The sequence below is a fragment of the Physella acuta genome, unplaced genomic scaffold (genome assembly GCF_028476545.2).
Source record: "Physella acuta isolate Inbredline_101_S28 unplaced genomic scaffold, ASM2847654v3 ptg001062l, whole genome shotgun sequence".
Taxonomy (NCBI): Eukaryota; Metazoa; Mollusca; class Gastropoda; family Physidae; genus Physella; species Physella acuta.
Window position 1 is genome coordinate 57,662 of NW_026732579.1, and position 19,125 is coordinate 76,786.

Genomic DNA, 19,125 nt, shown 5'->3' on the forward strand with positions numbered 1-19,125 from the left:
TTTTCTTTCTTTGCTTTTTACAATCTTCCTCGTCACATCTGTCTGTATCGATCGAAACTTCAACCTCTTCTAACTGGCCGATTTCTCTGGAACTTGGTATGTGGGTCAAGATTCGATGACAATGTAATCTGAAATCAAATTTGACTATCATTTAAATCAATATAAAGAAAAGCGTGGGTCACTACATTATCTTTTAATTAAATGTAGTAAGAGACCCACTTTTTCTTTATAGTTATTTAAATAGTAGTACGTAATTTTATATTCAAAAAAATCATTTATTTTCTCCTTTTTACTGCATAACTAAATACAAGCTTGTTATTAAAGCGTTTTATTTTTATTTATTTTTTAAGAATAACTTGCACTCAAAAAACATTTTACTTCTGTTTTGCGCAGTGTATTTTAACAGTCTGATTACTTTAGACATGGGAAATTTTGGGCACTAAACTGAGTATTTTAACGGACCCACAATTTGAAAATTCATGATAAATTAGTTTGTAGATGTGCACTTTAAATTTTTAGCTGAGTACCCCAAAATATGGTAGAAGGTTAGGGGTCGTCCATAAATGACGTCACACTTGTAGGGAGAGGGGGTCCGTAATTTTGTGACGGTGTGTGATGAGAGGGGGTAGATGGTGTGACGTCACTTTTTTGCATTATAAAAAAGCAATGTTAGAAAATGAGTTTTAGCCGTTATTTAGCGTTTTAGAAAACGGTTTTAATAAATTATAATAGGAATTTGATCAAAATACTCCATGTTGATAGAGTTCTGACAAGATTTTTTAGAAAAATATCGATGTTGTAAGAAAAATGCAACAGCAATTTTGAGGTGGGTTGTAGGCTGAGTTGTGACGTCATTTTAGGGGGGGGGTCTGGCTTTTTGTGACGACGTGTGAGGTAAAAATCGTCAAAAACAGCGTGACGTCATTTATGGATGACGGATGACCCCTATGAATTTATTGTTTATTGGGGGTTAAATTACAATACTTAATGAATGGTGGAAATCCTACTCAGAGACGGGAGAGCCAAAAGTTACATTACAATCTACAAAATTTCTCAATTTTTAAAGATCCACTAACATTTTTATGTGCACTTCGGTATTGGAAAGCAGGGTACTATTGCCACTGGGCTGGTGAAGCACACATTTGGGGCTGGGCCTAATGCTGTCAGATGTCCAAATACGCTCTACTCCACCTATTCTCAATGTTGTTTTTTTTTAATATGTTTTCTTTTTTACAGTATAATATTTTTTTTAGTTTTGAAAATAAAATAATATAATTATTATGGAACTGGAGAGCCGCATATTGACATAAAATAGAGCCGCATGCGGCTCGCGAGCTGCAGGTTGCCGACCCCTGTACTAAAGAGATTATTTTTTCAAGATGGCCGCCGTTGTCATAGTTACCAAGATTTTCCCAGTCTACGGGCAGATGAGGCTTGTTAGCTGGGTGGTGTTAGGAGTAAAAATTCCAAATTCAAACAACTGCTGCCTAGCAGACTGTTCTTATGTGGACAAAGGCTACGGAAGCACATCCAGAAAAGAAAAAAACCATAGACCTACCATTATGGCGCTTATCATGTTCACAAGTAATAATTATGTAGGAGGAAATCCCCACCAATATAAAAAATTTTAAGTGCCTCATAATAATAATGCATGCTTTAGAGCGAGGTATATTTGATTTAGATAATTTAAATTAACATTAGTTTATCGGTTGCCTCGAAAAGAAATCAGACATTGAGCACACATTGATCATTCTCCACAAAGGTATGGTAAAATAAGTTGTTAATTGTAAAAGATGTTGTCGGGCGATCGTGGCAGCTAACGATTGCGTTTTTTTTTAAATTCCAAAAACCTTCAGCCTTCGTGGACTATGGGGATCCAAACAATTTGAATGACGTCAAAACGGTTTGTAATACCGTGATGATGTGTAATGATGGGAGGGAGGGGCAGAGGCGTAGCGACCCCTCCCGGCGCCCGGGGACAAAACTTTCGATTAGCACCCCCCTCCCCTCGAACTTTTCATTTGCACCCCCCTCGAACTTTTCATTTGGCGCCCCCCCCCAAGGTCGGCGCCCGGGGACATATGTCCCCCCCGCCCCCCCCCCCCCCTCGCTACGCCTCTGGGGAGGGGGGCTGTTCAGGTAGTGTGACGTCACACTTTTGTATTTTAAATAAGTAATGTTAAAACCCAAATTTTCATCTGCTAGCTATTTTGATAGGGGGGGGGGGGGGTTAAGCTGAGGTGTGACCAGGGGCGGAACTACCATGCCGCCAGAGCCTGAAATGCGTGGGGGGGGGGGGGGCAGACCGCTAAAGGAGCCCAAAATATGACTAAACAAAACAATGAATTTATATTTATGTTTTTCGTGCACATTGCTGGTGGTTTTGCAAATGTCGAAAGTGGACGCGTGTGGACTGGGGGAAGTCTAAAATCCTAAATTTTTGCGGACGTCATAAATGGGTGTCCCCTTATACAAATTTAGATCTATAATTTAAGTGACATCTGTTTAGATAATAATTTTTAGGCTACTCAACTAAACTTTGTGTGTTTAGACCGTTTGTTTACGTCACGTGATCTTCAAAAACATGGCGACCACCTTGAGAAGTGGTGTTATGGGCATCGCTAAAAATTGTATTAAAAATCATGGGTTCCAAAATCTGAGCTCAGTAAATGCAATTTTAAAACCTTTTTAATGTATAAATATATCTAATAGTTAGCTCAAGTTGTTTCAGACTAGATAGGGTCTATAGATCTATCTTGAATCTTTTAATCGTACGACCCGCTCTCACTCTGGCTCTGATGCTCTGTCTGAATTTAGGGACTTGGATGAAATTTCATTTTTAAAAAAATAAAAAATGTAGTAGCACCAGTTTATAGAGCTCATTTAGACAAGAACAAAGATACTTTTATTTTAATTTTAGCTCAAACGGTTACGAAGTTATGAATTTTTAATGCATTTAATTTTCGGGTTTTTTTAATATGGGGTTTTCTCAATTTTTTGCTTCCCTACTTTTTTGGATGCGAACTAAAATCTCTGTAACTTTTTAAATAGCAGGTATTTTTTAATGAAAATTCACTAAGATCAAGCTTATGATATCAGTAAAAGAGTAAGATAAAAATAATTGAATTGGATGAGAATGATCATAAAAAATAATGTTAACAAAGAGGGTCACCCCCCTAAAAAATTTTAATAAGCGTCTTTGATAGGCTACACACAATCTGTTGCCAAATTTTTATTATAAGGAATATCTTACTGAAAATTGGCCTGGATAGTGCCAACACTGTATACATTAACAGAAAGTCAAAATATTTTACTTAGCTTATGTGGTTTTATTACAATGTTGGACAAAATAAAAAAGTCATTTTTATTCTGCGCAACTACTTTTTTTGCAAGAAAGAAGTACAATGTTGAGCTGATTTTAGATTACTTTGCTTATATGCAAGAAATATTGTAAACATGAAGGTTATTATATACTTTGATATTTCCTTTGTTCAAATTTGATTTTAAAAATATTTTATTTAATGAAAAAGGGGTTTAAACTCATATACCCCCCTTAATTTTAAACAATAAATTCAGCTATAGGCAACACATAATCTGTTGCCAAATTTTTATTATATGGAATATCTTAATGAAAATTGGCCTAATTGGTGCCAACATTGTATACATCCACACAAAGTAAAAATATTTCACTTAGCTTATGTGGTTTTGTTACAATGTTGGTCAAATTTAAAAAGTCATTTTTGTTCTGCGCAACTACTTTTTTGCAAGAAAGAAGTACAATGCTAAACTGATTTTAGATAACTAAAATTGCATCTAAATGTTGTCAATATGCATGATATTTCATCCATGTTATGTGTATGTTACATAGAATTGATATAATTTAATTTACAATTATTGTTGAACAAATAATTTAATAATTGAAATGATTTTATATTGGTGGAGTAATGATCACCATTTAATGTTAAAGGTAAGTTTTATAATTTAGAAACATCTGTCATATATTTAAGTGACATCTCATGCTGTGTGGATAACATGTTTAAGTCTGTTAGCCCGTATCACTTTTTTACTTTAAAAAATAACACCATCAATGATTTAAAAATGAAATCTGATTAAACATCTACTGAAGCTGTGTCTCCTCTGGCTGATAGCTTTTAGAACTGTAATAAAAACCAGCAACATCCATTCTTAAGTGGACCTATTTCTCCTTCATTGAAGTTGCTTATGAGTAGATCCACATCTTTTGATTCTCTATCCCCTTGTGAACTGGTACATTTTATCTAGGGCCAAGACTAGTAAAAAAGCAACTGAGATGAATACTACAGCAAAAATACAGTAGTATCATATGTACTTCAAATAGGCCTACAGATGAAGACAGAACATTGTACAAGGATTGTAGTAATTTAGTAATAAATCTAAAACGAACAAAGTCCTAGAGCTATAAAGAAAATATAGGACTCCTAAAATGTTTGAATATTAGTAATATTGGTAATAAAAATTCGCTTGAAAAGCAATCAAAAGGCTATATGTTTAATATAGAATTACCCTATTGGCCTATATTTTATAGACCAAATGATAGGCAAATGGAATTTTATATTAGATTCTAGATCTAGGCCTATATCAAGCTTTAAAATTTAAGAAAAATGTGGAAAGTACACAAGTTACTATAATGATAGCTAATATAAAATACAGAACTCATTCAAGAACAATATAGATCTATATCTAGGCCATACAATTGAAATGAAACAATAATTCAACTTGAAAAATTTCGCAGAAATCTATTTTTAGATCTAACTCAAAATTACAAAAAAAATGAATCTAAATAGAAAATATGCGCACAAAGTCAACAAAAAATCATAGTTTTATCAATATAAAATATAATTCTATAATTTAAAATGATTTTAAAGTCAGATTCGTGTGGATGTTGCTGGATTTACAAATCAATTCAATTGAGAGCAATGGCGTCATTAACAACACAAGTACACTTCCGGTTTAAACCTCTGTCTTTCCCGGTAGTCGTAAAATGGCTTAAGCCTATACTTTCTAAACTATTTATAAAAAAATACTTTGCTATCGATTAACATTATGAAAATTTACACACATAAAGAAAAATGGTGATTATGGTCGGAGGGCTTTTTATTGGCCTTCTTTGTTAGTAAGTTTTTATGGTACAAAGAGTTTTACGTAGCCAAAGTTTGGCTCCAAAAATCCATTTTCACCTTCAACAAAATCTCAAAACAAAAATACCGTAACATATGAAATCCATTTGTTTTTCATAATCAGTCATCAAATTATTAGTAGCATCGGCGATTTATAATAAAAAAATTTTTTTTCGATCATCACCCGCGACCGCACGGCTAAATCGACGAAACTCGGTATGGGCAGAAAACTCTCGTTTTTAGTGCCTCAAAATCTACGTCATCCAAGTCCCTAGTCTGAATTCAAAATTGAAACCATCTACTGACTACTACTCACACTGACCTGATTGAGTCTAAGTCTAGATCTAGTTGAAACTGAGCTATTGCCAGCTAAACTGCTAACTGGATGCTTAGTTATAAGATAACTTAAGAAGCTTAAGCTAAGGCAGTTATTCATTAATTATGCGGCTTCCATATTTTCATTTTAGCGTATTTTATTCACTGCTTCACTTTTACCTCCGGTAAATTACCTTTAATTACTTTAATTTGAAATCCAATTATAATTTTCAAAGTTAATCAGTAGCCTAGAAAATGATTTGTCAAAAGATGTGTTTGTTTTCAAATGGCAACAATGATATGACTGATAGTCACAGTGGCTTAGTATTAATTAAATTAATTTATTAGGACTCTATTGAATTGGCATAATTTTCTATACTTCAGGGTATTTTTTTTACTAGTAAAATCACAACACTATTGTACGTACATCAATTCCCGTTTTGCTTACTTTTATTATGTTCTGTTTGATATTCTCAACAAATAGACCCAATAAATGTAAAAATGGCATGTTGATCAAACACTAATCGTCCATTGTTAAAACTAGATCAGTGTCCTTGAATAATATGCAAAAATAACGATTATGAGTACATATTTCTGAAATGACCATGAAACATTATTAAAAAAAATGGAATCACAGTATCGTCATTTTCGGCAGCCACCACCACCATGACGACAGTAAAAAAAATTCAGGTCAAGCGACAAGCTAGATTATAGGACTGAATTAAGTAAATTTAGTAATAATTATAGGCCTAACTATTATAATGGATAGGCCTACTCAACTGGCCTACTGAGAGTGAATTCAATGGACATGACTGATTTGACGTAATACTTACATCATTATTGTTGACATGGATTAAAAAGTTTTTGTTTTTTTTTAGATTTTGCTATCGAAGCGACATAGTGTAAAAATATTTTTAAAATTAAAAATCTAAGCCTGAAAATAATTCAGAAATATAAGCTAATATGTTTAAATCAGTGTAATAGAAGTTGCAAATGTAGAGAACTTAAAAATAATTTGTTTAGTTTAAGACTACATTTCTATTTATTTTCATCAAGCCTAAGTTATAAACTGACTCTAGATCTACCTACAGAAACTCTGTGATTGACATCTTGAAAACCCCACTTCATAAAAAAACTCAGTCTAGTACTAAACACTTTGAAACATCAGATTCATTGGACTTGAATTACGTTTGCGGCGAGCGTCTAGGTTCTACATTATGACAATACAAACTTAAATAAAGTGTTTAAAAATTGAAGCCTGCATCAAAGTTTCTGGAAATAAAATTTTCACAGATATGAGTGCAGTTTACCCACACCAGGCCTATTAAGCAGTTAGGGGTAGGGCCTATATTGCAAAAACAAAAAATGTCACATGACAGGCAGTTTTAGCACCCTTCTCGTACTTTACCACCTTGCCATTTTGTGTCTCACATTTTACCAAGACCCTAATAAATTTGGTGAATAGATCTAGAAATCTAAATTATTTGAATTTAGTAGCCTAATAAAACATTTAAAAAATTGAAGGCCATAACTCATACATGGACTTAATAATTAATATAATTATTAATTAGTCAAAAGTTTTTATCACAGACTGAGTGTCTATTAGAAGTTTCTGTGTCTATCCAGCTTTGATGGGGACTTGAACCTCATTAGGGAAAGTAAAGGTGGCTGGGCATAATGTTGACGCATATCATCCCTTTATATGCTATATTAGAAAAAACAGATGAACTCTCCTTTATCTACCCTATTTATCATTAGGTCTAAAAAGGGAATTCCAAATATTTATACTATTGATATGCAATTTAAAGTGATTTAATAAAATCACACTTATAATATATGTTGATGTTTCAGCCGTGTGCTGGTGTACTTTCAAGAAAATTTCATACTGACCTACACTACCAACAAGCTGTGGTGAGTTTTTTTTTTTGTTGTAATTTCTATAAGAGTAATTAAAAACCATCTTTTGGCGTGACCCTTTGTTAAAGGATTTCTTGATTGAAGATAGAATATTTATCTTTGCAGTCAGTGTAACATCCATTAGTCATAATAGCAAGTAGATCTAGGTTCAAATAGTGGAGAAGGCTACCCACTGTATTTTTCATTCTTTTTTATATATGTATACAAGGTTACTGAAAAGTAAAAGATTCACACTCAAACATACAATTGTGTAGCTACATTCCCAGGCATGTTAACCCTAAACATTAACATGGATGTATTGTTATAAAAAACAAATGGGTAACTTGTGCTAGTGTGAATTACTTGCATGTATTTTATTAAAGGTTTGCGTTGTTCTTGTAAAATAAAATTTACACTTCATGATCTATTTTTAATTTATAGGGTCAAAATACTCGTGGAAAGGTATAAGATTAAGATTACTAAGTTTATTTTTAATGTAGTTTTGTTGTTACCTTTTCAAACTTGAGTTGCATGGTCATTGTTAACTTGGAAAAATATAGTTTAATGACTTATTTATTATTTACATCACATACAGTAATGCACGGGTTCCCAACCTGGGGGTCGCGACCCCCCTGGGGGTCGCGACCCCCCTGGGGGTCGCCAAGGGCTTTCTGGGGGGTCGCCAACTGATATACTAAACCTAAGTAATGAGAAACAAAACATAAATATTTAGAAGAATATCTGCAGTTCTGCTTTACTAACATCACTGGAATTCAAATAGAGAAGAAGCAAAGCGTAGGCCTACTGTGCAAAGTTGTTCTCAGTCACGAGTTTATAAAATCTTCAAAACTAAAACGTCATTTGAGACGAGTCATTCGGAACACACCAAAAAAGATATAGCATGAAGCTAGTTGCAAACGTACGTCAGAGACTTGATCGAACAGGAAGTTTTTACCAAGGAAATACAGCATTAGCGCAAGCATCAAATGAAGTTGCGATAGAAAATGCCAAGCACAAAAAAAAAACACACAATAGAAGAAAATCTCATCAAACGCTGCATGTTGAAGATAGTGAAGTTAATTCTTGGGGATTCCAGTGCAGTAAAGATGAAACAAATATCTCTGCCTAATAATACTACTCAGCGGCTTGTAGCCGACGTGTCTGTAGATATTAAATAACAAATTTTTAATGAAATCAAGCGTTCACCATTGTTTGCTTTTCAAGTTGATACATCAATAGACGTGAGTTCGTGTTCGCAGTTGCTGGTCTTTGTCTATATTTATTCAGATGATAGCAAAGAAGAGTTGCTATTTTGTGAAATAGCATGGAGAAAATAAATACATTTTTTTTAACTGGAAGATTAAAGTTGGTTAAAACGGCTGTGGGGGTTTGTACTGATGGTGCGCTATCCAGGTTTAGGTAAAAATCGGGCATTCAGAAAACAGAAAAGATTTAGCTCACTAGCCACTGCATGATTTACCAGTACGCCCTCGTCATCAAGACTCCATTGCAAGTAACAGTCGTACTCTATATTTAGTCGGGAGCAAAGACATTAATATAGATCACGAGGTTCTGCTTTTCTACACTACAGTACGCTGGCTGTCAAACGAAGTGTTGTGAATCGTGTTTTTGAATTGAAATCTGAAATCAAATTGTTCTTGGAAGTGCAAAGGAAACAAGACCTTTTGGTATACTTAAAACGACATAGAGTGGTTGGAGAGAGTATCATACCTAGCAGATATATTCGAACATCAACGTAAGCTTAACCTGAAGCTTCAGGAAAAATGAACGAGGATTATTACTTTCCATAATAATCTCGGGGCATTTTTATCAAAGCTGCAAAATTGGCGAAGAAAATAAATCTTGGAAATGTTGTACATTTGAAAAACTCTGCAGTATGGTAGATGAACCTGATTGTGAGATAATTAAAATTTTGAAAGAAGCGATTTCTGGGCATCTTGAATCTCTTGAAAACGAACTGCGGCGCTATTTCTCTGAGCTGAAAGAAGAAGAATCTGCATTGACGCAATACCCATTCTCTACTTCCCTTGATGTTGCCAGCATTCCCGATGAATTACAAGGTGAATTCTTTGATTTGCAGAATGATTCCGCCTAAGATGAAAAACTGCTCACACAATTTTGGTGTATTATTCAACATTCATACCCAAACGTAAAATTGATCGACTTTTCGAGAATAGCCTTTCAACACTATTCTTTGATTAAAAACAAAATTAAGAAGTAAATTGAATGTTGATAATGACATAGGTTGATGTTAACAAAAACTTAACAGTGAATGTTTAGTAAATAGCATGCAATTTCACACATCGTATTAAAACAGTTATCAAGAGTAGTTCATATTGAAAGTCTTCTAGAAAATCTTATTTTAGTGCTTATTACTTTCCATACTAAATTCGGCTTTTTATTTTTATGGGGGTCGCGGGTCACTAACTATTTATAAAAGGGGGTCGCCACTCGAAAAAGGTTGGGAACCACTGCAGTAATGCATATTTTTCTAATTTTAGAAATAGAAATTCAGATTTTGAAACTTTGTAACTGAACATCAAAATGTACCCACTAACCAATGAATTAGTTTTAAACAATAAAACCCAAGGACTGCTGTAAATAAATGTAGTATTCATGTAGTGCCTCATGGACCACTTGTATGTTGTTATTTTCTTAAGTAGCTGAATTATGTAACATAAAAGTGGAACTGACCACAGCTTTATTTTATGGAAGTGCTTATTTTGGTCAACAGTAGTCTAAATTTAGATTCTATTTGTAAGCAAATAAATTTTTTAAATTTTGGAAGAGAATTTTGACTGATTTCAGAAACATAATCTGTTGTCTGAATGGAGCTAACTGAAGCTGAATTAATGAAATAAGCATTTGTTGTAGCATCTACCTTAAGAACATGTAAACACAGTGTTTATTTCCCTTAAAGCCCATTGGCGGAAATTAGTGTGTTATTTATTTTGTTTACCATTTACAGAAATAAGCACTACCTCATTTTAGTATTAAACAGACCAGATAAACAATTTATATTTAGTTCAGTGGTTGCTTTCAATAATTTGATTATTGACCAGATTTTTTTTAACCTCTAACTAAAATGTGTTTTATCAACTTTCTTGATGTTTGTGTTTATTTTTCAATTTGAGGCAAAACATTTTCCATGGTTAAAATGTATCTTACCTTTAATATTAAAAATACCTATTCAACTACCAGCTCTCTATATTAAATCTTGCTATTTCGTTTGTCCGTGATATAAATGAGAATATAATTTGATATGTAAAGAATAAATGTACCTAATTTAACTTTCATCTCAAAGTGACAAAAAACTTAACTTGTTTTAATTTCTTGGTATTGATTGCTTCATCATTTAGATGCTTTATTATCTCCAGCCAATACAGGAAAACTACAATGTTTGTTTGAAATAAAAATGGAGCCTAAATGCACACACCAGTTAAACAACTATTTTAACTTATATATTCAATTGGAAAAATGTACCCTAATAAACATGTATACATGTCAAGAAATATGAAATCCATTAATTACATGTGAGTGTATAATGGTGTGAAAATGTTCAAATGAAGTATACGTCTCATGTAGATAGCTGAGCCCATATCACGACCAGCAGGCAAGCATACAGTGACGCTAGTTCCTGGTGATGGAGTTGGTCCAGAACTTATGGGTGGAGTCAGAGATGTTTTTAAAACAGCCGGGGTACCCATTGAATTTGAAGAAGTTTTTATCAGGCTAGTACATTTTTATTTTAGCAGTAAAGCTTCATCAATGTCAACTTACACAAAATATGTAACGTTCACTGGCGCTATACTTTTGTTATTTCTGTTGAATAGAACAGAGAATGTCCTTTAATCTTTAGTGGGCTGTCGTAACAAAATAGATAGCTATAACTAAGCATCAATTACATCTCAAACTGCAATAGATGATGTAGTGGTTGAATTGTGGTCTTCTTAACAGATTAAGTATTGTTTTTAATAATTTGTAAAAAAAAAAAGGATTTAATGGTGAATAGAAAAAAAAACAGTTTTATTTTGATCACAATAACAATTGCCAGTCATCTAATTAAACTCTCTAGTGAGATATCCCCCAACTTTAATGCTAATTAGTTACTGTAAACTCTCTAGTGAGATATCCCCCAACTTTAATGCTAATTAGTTACTGTAAACTCTCTAGTGAGATATCCCCCAACTTTAATGCTAATTAGTTACTGTAAACTCTCTAGTGAGATATCCCCCAACTTTAATGCTAATTAGTTACTGTAAACTCTAGTGAGATATCCCCCAACTTTAATGCTAATTAGTTACTGTAAACTCTCTAGTGCTAATTAGTTACTGTAAACTCTCTAGTGAGATATCCCCCAACTTTGATGCTAATTAGTTACTGTAAACCCTCCAGTGAGATATCCCCCAACTTTAATGCTAATTAGTTACTGTAAACTCTCTAGTGCTAATTAGTTACTGTAAACTTTCCAGTGAGATATCCCCCAACTTTAATGCTAATTAGTTACTGTAAACTCTCTAGTGAGATATCCCCCAACTTTAATGGTAATTAGTTACTGTAAACTCTCTAGTGAGATATCCCCCAACACTTGTGCTAATTAGTTACTGTAAACTCTCTAGTGAGATATCCCCCAACACTAGTGCTGACCTGAAGACAGTGGTGGAGTCAATCAAAAGAAACAAAGTTGGCCTGAAAGGTATCATCACAACACCTACAACATTTAAAGGTGGAGTCCTACAAACTCTAAACATGAGGATCAGGTCAGTTCACTTTCTTCTTGGTTACAATTTGTTTTTACAAAACAAATAAACAAATAGAAGATATCAGTTTTTGTATTACTTGATGCTACATTACATCAGATTTGCATCACTTAATCCTACATTGCATCAGATTTGTATCACTTGATCCTACATCAGATTTGTATCACCTAATCCTACATCAGATTTGCATCACTTAATCCTACATTACATCAGATTTGTATCACTTGATGCTACATTACATCAGATTTGTATCACCTAATCCTACATCAGATTTGTATCACTTGATGCTACATTACATCAGATTTGTATCACCTAATCCTACATCAGATTTGTATCACTTGATGCTACATTACATCAGATTTGTATCACCTAATCCTACATCAGATTTGTATCACTTGATGCTACATTACATCAGATTTGTATCACCTAATCCTACATTAGATTTGTGTCACTAGATCCTACATTACATCAGATTTGTATCACTTGACTACATTACATCAGATTTGTATCACTTGACTACATTACATCAGATTTGTATCACTTGATCCTACATTACATCAGATTTGTATCACTTGATCCTACATTACATCAGATTTGTATCACTTGATCCACCATTACATCAGATTTGTATCACTTGACTACATTACATCAGATTTGTATCACTTGACTACATTACATCAGTTTTGTATCACTTGATCCTACATTACATCAGATTTGTATCACTTGATCCACCATTACATCAGATTTGTATCACTTGACTATATTACATCAGATTTGTATCACTTGATGCTACATCAGATTTGTATCACCTAATCCACCATCACATCAGATTTGTATCACTTGATCCTACATTACATCAGATTTGTATCACTTGATGCTACATTAGATTTGTATCACTTGATGCTACATTAGATTTGTATCACTTGATGCTACATTACATCAGATTTGTATCACTTGACTACATTACATCAGTTTTGCATCACTTGATCCTACATTACATCAGTTTTGCATCACTTGATCCTACATTACATCAGTTTTGCATCACTTAATCCTACATTACATCAGTTTTGCATCACTTGATCCTACATTACATCAGATTTGCATTACTTGATCCTACATTACATCAGATTTGTATCACTTAACTACATTACATCAGTTTTTGTATCACTTGATCCTAAATTACATCAGATTTGTATCACCTAATCCACCATTACATCAGATTAGTATCACCTAATCCACCATTACATCAGATTAGTATCACCTAATCCACCATTACATCAGATTTGCTCCTCCATTCCAGACGTGAGCTGGATCTGTTTGCTAACGTGGTGTGGGTGAGGAGTCTGCCAGGCTTTCAGACAAGACACAACAATTTGGATTTTGTCATCATCAGGGAGCAGACAGAGGGGGAGTATAGTGCTTTAGAACATGAGGTCAGTGTCTGCTATGTGTCATGTAAGTGTCTGCTGTGTCAAGTCAGTGTCTGCTATGTGTCATGTCAGTGTGTTCCATGTGTCATGTCAGTGTCTGCTGCTGTGGTGTGTCAGTGTGTGCTATGTGTCATGTCAGTGTGTGCCATGTGTCATGTCAGTGTCTGCTGCTGTGGTGTGTCAGTGTGTGCTATGTGTCATGTCAGTGTGTGCCATGTGTCATGTCAGTGTCTGCTGCTGTGGTGTGTCAGTGTGTGCTATGTGTCATGTTAGTGTCTGCCACTTGTCTTGTCAACCCAGTCTAGTGTCAGCATAGCTAGGATATAGACCTCATAAAGGCAGCTATGAAGTTTTTAAACCTTTTTCTCTTTACTTACAGAGTGTTCCAGGTGTTATAGAATGTCTAAAAATAGTAACAAAAAAGAACTCCATGCGTATTGCCAAGTTTGCATTTGATTATGCAATGAGACATGGGCGTAAGAAGGTTACAGCTGTACATAAGGCTAATATCATGTACGTTCTGATATTAAACTAATGCTATCTAACTTCTGATCTTAAACTAATGTTATCTAACTTCTGATCCCAAACTAATGTTATCTAACTTCGGATGTTAGACTAACATGATCCAAGTTTTGACTCAGGTCATCCAATATAAAGCTAATGTGTACGTTCTGATGTCAATGCTAACATGAATCTGTTATTAAACAAACAGGAAGCTGGGGGACGGCCTGTTTATGCGTTGTTGTGAAGATGTGGCCAAACTTTACCCTAAAATACAGTTTGAAACAATGATCATTGATAACTGTTGTATGCAGGTAAATTTCACTTCAAAATTGGCGCTGTGTGTTGACATTTTTCATTTTGTTTGTAGTTCTAGGTGTAAAGATTCTAATATACTAATTAGCACTTACCATATATAAATGGATAAAGATTTATTATATTTGACAGTTCTTATTATTTTTAAAAAATGTATTTACTTATGTCTTTGAAAGCTTACTAATACTATTGCAATGATCTACCTCACTGAGCAGCTGGTTTCTAACCCTTACCAATTTGACGTGATGGTGATGCCAAACCTGTATGGCAACATTGTGGACAACCTGGCCGCAGGTTTGGTGGGTGGGGCAGGTGTGGTGCCAGGTGAATGTTATAGCTCCAGCGTGGCTGTGTTTGAGCAGGTGACCAAAACTTTCAGCACTTTTTTTTTACAACCACCTGCTGTTGTACATTGATCTCAATTTAATCAGATTTTTATATGAACTAAATGAACCCAGTTTAAATTTATCTGTAGCCTGAACTGAAAATGTTTAGTAAATCTGTAACCACTTCTGCACCTGTGTGAACCTTGTCATGTCTCCCCAGGGAGCTCGCCATGCCTTTGCTGAAGCTGTAGGTAAAAATATTGCCAACCCAACAGCCACATTGCTGGCTGCCTGTAACATGCTCAAACACATGCACCTGGAATACCACTCCAAGTTAATTGAAGAATCTCTGCTCAAGGTTATCAAAAGTGGAAAGGTTTGTCACCATCATAAAATTTTAATTTCCATATTTCTGACATTAGTTTTCTCTTTAAAAAAAAAATTGTGCTGTTACAGAAAAGTGCTAAAATTATCTCACACAATGAGTCTAAACACAACTTTATGTGAAAGGATTTTGAATGTTTCTTGATGTAAGTCTGTGCATGCTAACAACCTACCTTTATATCCTACAGATCAGAACACAAGATATGGGAGGCTACTCTGGTACCTCAGATTTTTTTAGTGCTGTACTGCAAAACTTGAACTAAAACACAACCATTGATACCAGTTGATTTTGGTTATTTATTGACTCATTGCCAAGTTAGCAGATCATTACATCTCTAAACTGTGGTTACAAAGTCTGATATTCTTTTAGTCATTTTAATAATGTATAGTTTTCCTCATGATAGCAATAATTGCTACCACTTACGTGTTGTAATTTTCGTTGTATTTTTTTGCTGCAAATAACACCCATGTTGAATTACCTAAAAATAATCATTGTCCTGTCTGAAAATTTGAGGTTATAATTATTTATATAATCATACACATTTTCATGAAGTATTACACTAATAAATAATTAATTTGTACCGTTTTGTATAAAGGTTTCTTACTAAAATGTACATTTTTATAACATGAAACATAAATCTACTTTATAAATAAGCTAACCTAACCTGTGTTTGATGATGTAATTAAAACACAGACAGGAATGTTGTTAGGAGAACCTATAAACTACCACAAGACATCCCCAGGAAAGTCACTAATTGCTGTCTGGCCTACAGACTAATGATGTAAGCACAGAATTAGATTGACATTTTATTCCTGACCACGCCCATATTTTAGTTTTTAATATTATTCATCACTGCCATTTATCTGAATAAATACAATGTGTGGGAGGTATGTTAATTAGCTAACTTGTGTTTACAAGTGAGTATTTCTAAACGTGTTTATAGAATCAGATCTGCATACTAACATTTTTTGTTTAATGTTATTGGCATTGGACAAGAGAGTAAGCATGTTATAAAATAATGCCTACTATAAAGTAAGGACTAGAATTAGCTCAATTTGTATGCATTATTAGTTTTCTATGAAAGGTCTGTTTGTGCTCACTTGTCTCTGAAATATCAGACAATATTAAAATACCAAACAAAATCTTATCAAGTTGATTTCTGTTTTTTCCCCACTTCAACCACTATTAACTAGCTGCTTTTTTTTAATTTTGTTCATTAATTAAAAAACAATTTTATAAACTTTGATCTACACTAGCTAGAATATCATAACACTTACTTGTTTACTTGTCTCAAATAAAGATAAAAGAAGAGAATCAGAGAATACATGAGAGCTTTCAATCAGATTTATTTATTTACAACTTGAAGTACATGACATTTGACCTTTGGTTACACACAGAACAAGCATCATACTGACATCTAAACCACTTGATTTCAACCACAAAACAGCCAGATATTTTTGTGATAACCAGCTTGATACGTCTGTTATAAGAACAGTGGTATTGAGCAGATAGAAATAACTTTAAAAAAATTAAGCTAAACTTAACAGGTTAACTAACACCTTCTATAAACTATGGAATGGATGCAGTTTTTTAAGGGTTATCATCCAGCACTATCACAGCGTGTTACACAAAAACTGTTGTCATGCTTGTCAACACCAACTTGTACTTAATTCACCTGTAGCTATCATGGCTTGTGTGAACAAAAGCATGATGGCCTACCCAACATGACAGCCATAACATCCTACTTGGCCTCTTGCTCAAGTATTTTGTGCCTGTACACAGGAACTATACAACATCTATTTATAAATGGGTTAAAAATATCACAATTAGCTGAGTGTAGCAAAATAAAACTAAAGCAGTATAAAATAAAGAACTGTCAAAATGTAATTAATCTTATACAAAAGCGTATATCACATTACGGTAAAAGGCTTATTTGTTTATAGTTGGTTGTAATACAATATAAGGTTATAATACACTTGTATAATACACTTGTATAGAATAAAAACAAAACCAACTGGCAAGAACAAACTAGTTGTTAACCTTATTAATAGCGCAAATCAATAACTAATAATAATTACAATGGACGGAAGCTATTAATAGTTGTAAGTGAAAATATATATCACTATATAAAATATATATACAAATATATATGTAATTTTAGTTGATTAAATTTACTGTGTGTAATGCTCCACTAAAAAAAAATTAATGGTTAAGACAATATACTGAGAAAAGAGACACTAAGTACACAAACAGCTAACACATTGAAAATGAAATTGTAATATAAAAAAAACATTGAATTTATATTTTATTGGGCCAGAATTTTTGGCTTTCCAAAAAAGTTAGTTTATACAAATTCTTCATAAAAAGATATAAAATCCAAGACTAAAAAAATATTTTGAAATTAGGGTTAAATAAATAGTAGACCTAATTAATTAATTAAGTAAACAAACCTTTGCTTTAATAGCCATATTTGATCTAAAATTCTTTTTAAAATTAAAATATACAGAAAAGGTATACATTTAAATTATGGTATAAATAATGTCTTGCAATAAATACTGGTCATTATAACTTTTGAACATTTCAATCAACTGCATACAACTTGTTAGTTTTTGACAAATCCAGAAAACCCCAATACAATACAAACATCAGTGAACTGAAATGGAAACATAAATATTTTAGCAATCACACAGAATCTTACTTTAAAATAAATACACTAAACAATTAAATATTTCTAAATGTTAAGAATAAACAAGTAAACAATTACAAGAAAGATTTGACTTACATCCCCTTTCTAAATTGAGTGAATTGTCTAAGCTGTCTGAAGACCTTGACCTTCTTTGGGTCAAGTAGCTTCTACCTGATCTATTTAATGGACTTGGTGACCTTGTTCTTCCCTGTAGCCAGAGACATTTGGACCTTCATTAACCAAACACTAGCTCATCATACTTAAACTAAACTACAACATTTTACAACACTTCAATAATGACAAACAGAAATTAATAAACAACTTGTATTTCTAGCAGGCAATAAGTAATGATAGAATGCTTGAATTATTAAAATGTCTGTTAGAATTGTTAAAATGTCTGTTAGAATTGTTAAAATGTCTGTTAGAATTGTTAAAATGTCTGTTAGAATTGTTGAAATGTCTGTTAGAATTGTTGAAATGTCTGTTACAATTGTTATATTTATATCACTGTATCTGATGCTGGAATACACATTAGTATACAAGAAGTAACATGTAGAGATAATTTCACTGACAGAACTAAAGGTATAAGCAGAAAGAATAATGTGACTAATGTGCTAGACATGTTGACTGATACAAAAGACCCACCTTGCCATCCTGAAGATCTCTTTGGTATGCTGGTGATCTCTGTCTTGGGCTGGCTAAGTTTTGTATTCTTACAGCAGTACCAGGATTTTTGTTGAACAGAACCTGCAGGAGAAATTAGGGAATTGACAGGATTAGATAAGAGAAATTAGGGAATTGACAGGATTAGATAAGAGAAATTAGGGAATTGACAGGATTAGATAAGAGAAATTAGGGAAGTGACAGGATTAGATAAGAGAAATTAGGGAATTGACCAGATTTGACAGAAAGTTTTAAAAGTAGAAATTACAGATTTCACAGGATCTGACAGTTTGAGTTAGGTAATTATTATTTTACACAAAAAAAACATTGCAATTTCATAAAACTGAACACGTAAATAAAGCAGAAAATGTAGCTACTTTAATTTTTTAAGAAGTACAATACACACTGAATTATGTATCTAATCTTTTTAAAATGGTAATCCTTATTATCTTCCCATAATCCAATGACTGTAAAATACAAATAAAATATAAGGCAAGGTCACCTCCTGTAGAGCATTGAGTTTTCTCCTAAGGCAATCAATTGTTTCTTCTGATTTAATTCTAGCAGACTCCATGGTTTCTGTGTGTCTCTGTACTTGTTGCTTGAGTTGGAACTAGGGACAAATAGACTGGGATAAACTAAACAAATAGACTGGGATAAACTAAACAAAT

General features: G+C 33.3%; 2 protein-coding genes across 6 annotated transcripts in view; one reads left to right on the forward strand and one right to left on the reverse strand.

Moving 5' to 3' along the window:
- Positions 1-2,568: 2,568 nt before the first annotated feature.
- Positions 2,569-15,991, forward strand: LOC131955288 (isocitrate dehydrogenase [NAD] subunit beta, mitochondrial). Of its 2 annotated transcripts, XM_059319346.1 has the most exons (11): positions 2,569-2,665; positions 7,323-7,382; positions 7,809-7,829; positions 10,974-11,119; positions 12,008-12,148; positions 13,449-13,581; positions 13,958-14,091; positions 14,291-14,393; positions 14,610-14,756; positions 14,941-15,096; positions 15,293-15,991. In XM_059319346.1, exons 1-11 carry the CDS (start codon positions 2,585-2,587, stop codon positions 15,365-15,367), a joined length of 1,197 nt encoding a protein of 398 aa, XP_059175329.1. In that variant the 5' UTR covers positions 2,569-2,584; the 3' UTR covers positions 15,368-15,991. The 2 variants fall into 2 exon arrangements, with proteins under 2 accessions (XP_059175329.1, XP_059175330.1); XM_059319347.1 differs by lacking the exon at positions 7,809-7,829.
- A 449-nt stretch (positions 15,992-16,440) lies between these two features.
- Positions 16,441-19,125, reverse strand: part of LOC131955277 (centriolin) — a 45,800-nt gene continuing 43,115 nt past the window's right edge. For all 4 annotated transcript variants that reach the window (XM_059319321.1, XM_059319322.1, XM_059319323.1 and 1 more), the window contains 4 exons: positions 18,957-19,067; positions 18,437-18,538; positions 17,888-17,999; positions 16,441-17,758 (listed from right to left, as the gene is read on the reverse strand). In XM_059319321.1, the coding sequence (XP_059175304.1) occupies positions 17,751-17,758; positions 17,888-17,999; positions 18,437-18,538; positions 18,957-19,067 (333 nt within the window). In that variant the 3' untranslated portion in view covers positions 16,441-17,750. The remainder of the gene's footprint in view (positions 17,759-17,887; positions 18,000-18,436; positions 18,539-18,956; positions 19,068-19,125) is intronic.

Coding starts and splice junctions, on each gene's coding strand:
- LOC131955288 (XM_059319346.1), top strand. CDS start 2,585: ATGGCGACCACCTTGAGAAGTGGTGTTATGGGCATCGCTAAAAATTGT. Junction 2,666..7,322: donor GGTTCCAAAATCTGAGCTCA/GTAAATGCAATT, acceptor TTGATGTTTCAG/CCGTGTGCTGGTGTACTTTC. Junction 11,120..12,007: donor TTTGAAGAAGTTTTTATCAG/GCTAGTACATTT, acceptor TAAACTCTCTAG/TGAGATATCCCCCAACACTA.